Genomic DNA, 8,804 nt, shown 5'->3' with positions numbered 1-8,804 from the left:
TTCCTCCTTTGAGTCTAACGACTAGAGGCTCATCACTTCATATTATAGGCCATTGCAATGGGATCATCTGTCTAGTTCCAGCCCTTTCCGGTGAGGTGATTTTATGGAACCCCGCAATTCATGAATTTAAGCCTCTTCCACCTCAGCCATACTTTCCCGATTCCCCACTCCATAGTTGGACCGTGCCGGGTTGGCCTAAAGATGTTCCCTTGAATATACATCGTCAGTTCATGGATAGTTTGGGATTTGGCTATGATCCTAGGTCTAATGACTACGTACAAAGTTGTCAACATTGGATTTCCTGGTATTTTCTATCTCCTGATGGATATGATATTAATCTTCCCTGAAAACAGCTGTATATACCTTGAGTACCGATTCTTGGACAGAGATGAAGACTTTTTCTTTGGAAACACAATCTACTGTCCTTTTCCCTGAAATCTTCCAGGTGTACTTCAAGGGAATGTGTTATTGGTCGGGACATGAGCTACATAAAGAAACACATGTGTTTGATGTGATGTACGAGGAATTTATTAGGAAAATTATCATTATGTTTGATATGGGTGATGAGGTATTTCATGAGATGCTGTTACCGGATAGTCTATATGATCAATCTGTGTTTTGTTTATCTACGCGCCTTCTAGTGTGGAATGAATCCATTGCTCTTTTTGGATTGCAAAATGCTAGATCACAGAATGGTGCATCTTTTGGAATATGGGTGATGGATGAATTTGATGGTCCTAAAAGCCCTTGGACTAGACACATATCTTTCGAGCTCACTGAAAAGCCGTTAGCATTTTTGAAGAGTGATGAGATTCTTATGGCAGACACAAAGGACACAAGTGGACGTATATTCTTGTATAACCTCAGTACCAAAAAGCTCAAGTATCTTCCCATTCAAAGCGTACAGAATGATTCTGCAGCTGTTGTCTATGACAATTACAGTATAGTTTCAATCTTGGGAGGCAACAAGCTGGAGAACAAAGATAATGCTACCAATGTAATTGCTTACTTTGATTTCTGTTAAGATGTTTTCTTTCAGTATAAAAGTACACACCAATAACTATGTTGAAATTATATATTGAGTTCAAACATGCAGTACTGGGCAAATTATAGATGTTTCCTGCTATTTTATAGGCTGGCTTTTCTCTTCTGGAGTACTCTTCTTTCCCGTCCACTATGGTTGGCAATGAATGGCACTCCTATTCAGTATGGGCAATACCACCAGATGATGTGTCTCTTAGGATCAAGAAGGTCATGGAGGCCCTCCGGTCAGAGTTCGGTGGGCCAGAGATTGAGCCGCACATTACTGTTGTGGGGTCTGTTCGAATGACACATGTGGATGTGCTCAACAAGTTTAGATCTCTCCAGTCTCGTGTTACTTCTGGGTACAAAGCTAAAGTTAATCAGGTGGTGATCAGGAGTTTCTATTACCAGTGTGTTTCCCTCATCATTGATTCATCCTTGGCTGAGTCCATTGAGGTACTCAATTTTCCACTTCTTGGTATCATCTTTTGTTGTCTTGATTTGATTTGTGTGTATTTTCCAGTTCCATTTGTCCTGGCAAAGTTGCATATGCACGATTTTTGTTACTTACAACTATGAAACTGTTGTTGGAGTTTTTTTTTTTTTTTTTGGGTGGAGATTCTATGTAATTATTTCTTTCATGGCACCCCCTGTCTTATATGTAGGTATTAGTCTAACATCATTTTTGTTTTATGCACCTGTTTTGTGTGATAGTACTACACATATAATTTTCTTTTCTTTCTGTTTCTCAGTTATGGAGAGCAACTCGAGCCTGTGGTATATGTTTTGGTTTCGAAAACAGTACGTTCTTTTCATTGTGGAGTTGGTGTGTTTAGAAATGTTTCATTTTTCAGCTAACGTGAAAGTATGAAAAAGATACTAGAAACAGAGAGCGATGAAGAAATGAAAGTGGGAATAGATGAAACTAAAAACTTATTCAACACTGTTTCAGCTTTGAGGCATGAACTGTTTATTTTTTATTTTTTTTTAGTTTCTGTTGGGATTGAGAGGGGAGCAGAAGGAAGGTGGGTCTCTCTTAGCTTTTCTTCTTTCTGAAGTCTTGATAGAGTTGACTAAAATTGTCAACATTCAATTCAAAACTCGGTGTATAACTCTAATTAATTGAAGCGCACCACTTGCAGAAAGATTCACTCATGTAAATCAATTATGCTTTAATTCTAGTTTTTGCTTATGAAATCTAAGAAGACTATTTCAATCTGTAACTATTATAATGAAACTTTAACTCTAAGCTATTGAAAAATTGGAAACTTAAAATTTCGGGTAAGATATACAACTTCGTACTTTGAGACAAACCGATGATTATAGATAATCTTCTTGCTATCCACTTGAACTTTCTTTCCAATTACATTGAGAGCTGAGATGTTGGTTATAGTTTGGACTCGTGGGATGAAATTGTGACCCCTGGCTTCTTGTAGTTACATTTGTAATTTGTTTGGTTGTCAAGCAATTGAAAATCTCAGTTAGAACTTAAACAAAGGATGAGAATCTTTCTGCCGTGGATCTTGGTCTCTTTGAATTGATGAAGACATATTTCTTGAAGAAGAAATGCTAGTATTCAGTGCTGCATCACAGTACTACCCTCAACTTTGATACTGATCCTCTGGTTTATTAAGGTTATAAATAAATATGCCAATTGTCCTCTGAAATATGCCGTAGAAGTCAAATCAATTGCTTATTTTAGATAAACCAATTAATTCTTGCTGAACATTTAGACAATATATATTAGATTTGCCGAAACTTTTTACTCTCTGCAAAATCTAATCAAGCCTTACTTCGAGACCTAGCTTGCGTTGTTTTATAACTAATTTTGTTCCATGGAATGTGATTTGTGTGTCCTGTGCACAGGTGTTAGGCCACATTTGAGTCTCCTATATGGGAATCTGACAGAAGAAGAGAGGAGAAAAGCTCAAGAAAAAGTTAGTATCCTGGATGAGAGCATTACTAGCATGAGCTTCCCCATAACTCGACTTGCACTTTACAAAATCGACTACAAAGACAAAACTCTCAAATCATGGGAGAAGATTGCTGAATACACCCTCTGATATTTAAATTAATTCTCCTAATTCGCTGTTTATTATAGCTTGGTTTGTAATAAAACTTTGGATCACTGTTCTTGCTGCAGTGATGTCTTCGATTCAATAATCGGATTTCGGATTTATAATCACGGCCTCACGGGTATGCTTTTTTTAATACTTGACGTCTGAAGTGAGATTTTTCTTTTTCCTCTCTATCAGTATACAGTAAATTCGACCAAAAAGCATCTCATCAGGTGTGCAAGTCGATTAAGCAAGCAAACTATGACTCAACTGAAAGTGTGTGCTAAACCAACTGTGCATGAGTGTGCATCTTTTTTCTGTTCGACAAACTCACTGTTCAAAACACAATGGTCTACAAAGTTGATCATTGTTCAAAAAAACAAAAAAAGTTTTACGGTAGCCAATTGAGTCATTGTGTGTCAAGTTTACGGCTGAAAAAGCATGAAAGTAAAGGCCTCAAAGCTTTTCTGGATTGAGCTTTCAATCTGGTCAAAATTATAGGTGGATCAATTAAGCCTTTTTAGACTCGTACGTAATGCATTGGGTGGGGTGGGGGGTGTCTATAAATACAGATATATCATGATCGAGGACTTTAACCAAGCATTAAGTCAGTCCAGCATCTTAATTATTCTTCTAATCGATCTAACTTTGCAAATTAACCATGTCAGTCTTCAAAGTAAATTCCATTCTTCTTCTTAATCTAGTACTGTTTTCTCAACTTGAATATTATCAACTCGTGATGTGAAGGCCCAAAGCATTCTGTTATCACAAGCCTGATCAACTGATGTTGGAACCTATCAGGCCAATTGATATAGAGTTGTGGGAGCACGAATACAACAAGCACGGCCGATGCAGCCAAGACACTACTACTTAGACCGAGTGCTTCTCACGTGCTTACAAGTTGTGGCAGGAATTGCAGGCTGTGTACCAAGCATTTGCCAATGAAAAAACCGTACCAGCAGCTGACAAAAGTTACAGCTACCCAGCTCAAGCAAGCTACTGGAAAACGATTTGGCAGTCATTGGAAGGTTGTCATTTTTGCAGAAAGGAGAATCTCACACCTCCTCGTGGGCCTGAAAACAATTCTACTTCTTTTGCATGAAATCATATTCTGTTTCGATAACAAAGAAATGGAGAAGAAGAGTTGTAACAGAGTGACAGACAATCGAAATTGTCAGGAATGCAAAAGCTATAACCCTCATAAATTGAGTCATGGATCATTAGTAGTCCGTTTTGTTGGTTTTTATTATGAATAAAGTGTATTATGTATACAAATAAGAAGGCTATACAAGCCCCTCGGCATTAAAATAAAATATTACTATACTATTGATCAAAGATAAAACAGAGAGTTCTAAACATGTTATAGTATCTATTGTATCGTCCTACATTTCAATGAGAAGATTGAGTTAAAAGTATGGTTGTTATTACATATTACAATGCTAGAATCCATTATATTTATCAAGAATAAAGAAAAGAGAAAAAAGTTACAGAAGAAACTGAATTGGGATTCAATCCAAGGCATTCTAACAAAGGAGGACTATTTGTACAGGATTAAGGGCAGTAATAACAAAGCAGGCCTACCAGACTTCTCTGAGATTCTTTTACCAAAAAAAAAAAAAAAAAACAAAACAAAATTTCCACTTTTCCAGATTAGAAATCCAATGTGCAGTATATCAAACAGGGTCCAGAAAGTATTGATCCATACATAGCAGAATTAAATGAACCTAGCCAAGGTACAAGATAGGAATCTGAATGCACGATAAATGGGTGACCAGAGCCAAAGAAATTTCAAATTTTAGGAATGCAGCAAGTCGGGCAGTTTGACAATATTGAGGATTAATCTCATCAAAAAAATCCCTTGTGTTGTCTCACAGAAACCTCCTTTTAACTCTCCATGAAGAAAAGCATTCTCACATCAAGAGGCCTTAGTAGTTTCCAAACATTTGTAGCTGCAAGAGCCAGAACCAACCTTACTGTGGTAGGTCTTACAATAGGACTGAATGTGTCATCCAAGTCCCTGTTGTTGACTGAACCCTTGAGCTAGTAACATAGTTTGATACCTTGGTACTGACCCATCTGGATTCAAAGAAAAATAGTATCAGATTTAATGGACTCCAGGAAAAGAACAAGGAGAACATTGAATCTAAAGACGGAGTGTCGTATTCATGATCAAATGAGAGACCCTGACTGTAGGAGTATTATATTACAACAGATGCTATAATAATAGCATAGCCATGTACTAAATCCACGTATCAGTCGAATAGGAGGGGGTATTCAGCAATCTTTTCCCAGAATTTGAGAGTTGTATCTTTGTAGTCAATTTTGTACGGTGCAAGTCGAGTTGTGGGGAAGCTCATGCTAGTAATGCTTTCATCCAGAATATTGACTTTTTCTTTAGCAATTTTCTTCTCTTCTTATGTCAGATACCCATAAAGGAGGCTCAAATGTGGCCCAACTCCTGCAGAGAACAGACAATGGCATTCTTTTCAATAATTATTTATTAGTAATAACACAAGAATAAGTCCCACAATTAATCATAATTTCATGAACCAATTTAATCAGTGATGAATCGTAAAGACTGATCAGGCTACTTACCTCATATGCCTCAGAGGCCTGACCAAAGTAAACTGTGTTGCCACCAGGAAGCAAGTAGAGTTGATCAAGTAGTTCAAAGACTTCACTGTTTGGCTTGTGAATTGAAGATATCTCCTGTGTTATGAAAAATGCTGAAGCACTGCGACAAATTAAAGCCCAAATGGTCATTAGCAGACTAACCCTATAACACAACAATGTAGTATAAAGTATATACTGGAAACCAATTGTGAAGTTCAACAACAAAAATCACATAGTAAACCAATTTCCACCACAACACATGAACAACAGACATCAATCAAAAACAGAGCAACAACAGAGGAAATGCAAAGCAAAAAACAGAGGAGGAACAGAGATGGACTCACAGCTGTGCCGAAAGAGAGCTTTCTTTTGCGTCCGTTAGAGTAAAACAGAGCCAGATGGAAGGCATTGGAAGCCAAACGGCTAGAGAGAGCCTCAAGCAAGGTTGATTTGCCGGAACCAGAAGGGCCCATCAAAGCTGTGAAGCTTTCAGTCTCTGCATAACCAGTTAAACCCTCCAAAGCCGTCTGAATCTCATCGTTGCTCAGAGTCACCATCCCTGTCAGATCGTTCCACGTCAGCCTCGCCGACACATCCCCTACAATTTCCACAATGGCCTTCTCCCACCATAGAGTCTCATTCAGAGGACTAAGCCCACCAGCCACAAGCCCATTCCTGAGGGCTTGCTGCTCTCTATCTCCATCGTAGCATTTTCTGCTGCTGGGTTCTTCTTCTGTGTCATTAGTACTAAAAATTCTCTGAATTTTTCTGGGTTGTGAATTTCTCTGAAAATCAAAATCTTGTTTTTCTCAAAAGATAATGAGCTAATAATTTTACGAAAGAAAAAAAAGAAGGTTATGTTTCTCTATAACATCACTACAAGACTTCATATTTAACAGTCAAATGGGAAAATGTGGCAAAACCACCACAATTATGATTGGGTAGCAAAAACATTATACAGAGAGAACACATACAATGCGATCAACCTGCTTGCCTCAACTTAAACATCCCAAATGAAACATCTAAAACTTCCCGGAGTACTAGCCGTTACAGTTCAAATCAAATCAAATGTGCTCTCTGACATGATTCATGATTGGTAAGACACTATTCACATAAGCAATACCACAAAAAGGATAGAAAGTGTGTCTAGAGGGTGGAAAATAATCTGGAACACTTCGAATCGGAAGATGCTTGACAATTTTGGTATTGAGGTTATAGCAGACAATAGATCCATTTTCTCCAACCCCAAAAATTTCGTTGCTCTTCCAAAATGCCAATATCTTTTGAGGTAAGCTGTAAGGAAAGTAGTCTACATATTCAAAAGTTAATTGCTTTGTCCAAGCACCTTTGGCATCCATCACCCACATTGTAGCTTTGTGCTCGTCCTCAAAAAGCAAGCTGAAAAGAGCAACAGACTCATTCCATTCCGTAAGATGCAATGTAAGGAAATTATCAAAACCGTAAAATTCCAGTAGCCCATACGGTAACATTATATCATGAAAAACCTCATCACTAGTATCAAACGAAATGATCGCTCGGGCAATGCGTTCTTCCTCTTCTTGGTGAGTCTGAAATAGACATAAGAATTCCTTTTGTTGCTCATATCCCAACCAATAACAAACACCCTTCAAGTATAGCTGGAACGTATCAGGCCAAAGGTAACTGGTTTCCCTTTCCAAAGAAAAAGTCTTGATCTCTCTCCAAGAATCAGTTTGCAGGGTGTATACTACTGCTTTTGGGGGATAAACAATCACATGTCCACCATAACATTCTGGATCACCATAAAATTTGGAATCAGAAAATCCAATGTCAATAACCTTGTAATCTTTAGATTTAGGATCATAGCCAAACCCCATGGTTTCACCATTGAGTAGAGATATTGGACGCAGGTAAGCAAATTCTTGGACCATACGGCTGTGTGGTACCTTGGACCAATCTGGAAGGAATGGCTCCTCGGGAAGAAATTTAAATTGCTGAATTGCAGGATTGCATAGACACACTTGACTAGGTTTAGCTAGCCTCTGCTGATAATCGATTAAAGCTAGACAAACAATCCCATCACAATGGCCTATAATACGAAGTGATTCGACTACCCTTGTAGGGATTGTGAGGTCTTCCACACTAGAAAGATTAGTGCTAAGCGCACCAGCTGCGTTATTATCATTTTCATAGGAAAAGTTAAGCAATGAGAAAACCATTTCAGGCTCTTGAGCTTCTGCGTCATTGCAGACTAAACGCTTTATAAGAGCACAAGTTGAGGGTCTGTTGTGTTTGGAAATGGAGAGGTGCTTGGCTACGAACCTGGGACTGGTGATGAGATGGTACCACCATTTAGAGACGCATTTGAATCGCATAAGAGATTTGGGAGGCAGAGTTGATAGGATTTGTTCCACCAAATCTTGCTCAATATTTTTGCCAGACTCTGTCAATTCTGCTACCTCTGAATCCTTCTCAAGTGCCATTCTACTACTAAGTCAAGCGAAAACGAAATTTTAAGAAACCAGATTATAAGAAGAAGAAGAAGAACCAAAGTACGGGTGCAAATTAGATAAAAATTTTATAATTACCTTGGTCCTTAGAAGCGAGGGAGGCCGAGACGGAGAAAGGATTAATAGGACAGGAAAAGCTGAGATTGAGAGAGAATTTGGGATTTCCGATGAGAAAATTAGGTTTTAGGGGTTCTTGATCTTTTTTCTGTTTATTTTTTCCTTTTGTGTAAATAATGTTAATCTCAAATTAATGCTACCGGATGAGACATATACTTGAACTTAATGCAGTGTTTTTTTGTGTGACCAATATATATTTATCAAATGACATGGTACACGCCATAGTACCATATCATCAGTTCTTTAGAATTTTCTGTTGACATGGTTTCCTTACTTCCTACTTGGATATAAAATAATTTTCATGTTTTTTAAGAATTAAGAAAAACTTATATTAAGTAAAAATCACAATTAAACAACATACCAAATTAATTTAGAAAAGAAATAGATGTAGTTCTAGCAATCTGCCTGCTCTCTGCAACCTTGATGCCCAGATGTTCTTAGAACAAAGGCAACTAATACTTAATAATAATGTGAGCCACATGAACGATTATAAATGACTCTTTGA

The 8,804-nt window shown here is 37.8% G+C and overlaps 2 protein-coding genes across 4 annotated transcripts; one reads left to right on the top strand and one right to left on the bottom strand.

Moving 5' to 3' along the window:
* The first annotated feature begins 477 nt into the window (after positions 1-477).
* Positions 478-3,198, top strand: LOC133723794 (uncharacterized). The gene is made up of 4 exons (XM_062150660.1): positions 478-997; positions 1,135-1,479; positions 1,776-1,824; positions 2,890-3,198. The coding sequence occupies exons 1-4, from the start codon at positions 515-517 to the stop codon at positions 3,084-3,086; spliced, it is 1,074 nt and encodes a 357-aa protein (XP_062006644.1). The 5' UTR covers positions 478-514; the 3' UTR covers positions 3,087-3,198.
* Positions 3,199-4,987: 1,789 nt separating this feature from the next.
* On the bottom strand, positions 4,988-8,396 carry LOC133719831 (putative F-box/LRR-repeat/kelch-repeat protein At1g11620). 3 transcript variants are annotated; one of them, XM_062146015.1, is made up of 4 exons: positions 8,261-8,396; positions 6,038-8,162; positions 5,676-5,814; positions 4,988-5,538 (listed from the first exon to the last, which is right to left on the bottom strand). In XM_062146015.1, exon 2 carries the CDS (start codon positions 8,153-8,155, stop codon positions 6,758-6,760), a length of 1,398 nt encoding a protein of 465 aa, XP_062001999.1. In that variant the 5' UTR covers positions 8,156-8,162; positions 8,261-8,396; the 3' UTR covers positions 4,988-5,538; positions 5,676-5,814; positions 6,038-6,757. The 3 variants fall into 3 exon arrangements, with proteins under 3 accessions (XP_062001999.1, XP_062001998.1, XP_062002000.1); XM_062146014.1 differs by having other exon boundaries at positions 6,038-8,159; XM_062146016.1 differs by having other exon boundaries at positions 6,038-8,156.
* Positions 8,397-8,804: the final 408 nt, after the last annotated feature.

Source organism: Rosa rugosa, chromosome 7 (assembly GCF_958449725.1).
Source record: "Rosa rugosa chromosome 7, drRosRugo1.1, whole genome shotgun sequence".
NCBI lineage: Eukaryota > Viridiplantae > Streptophyta > Magnoliopsida > Rosales > Rosaceae > Rosa > Rosa rugosa.
Note: the sequence above shows the minus strand (reverse complement) of the source record. Positions and strands in the feature narration are given on the sequence as shown.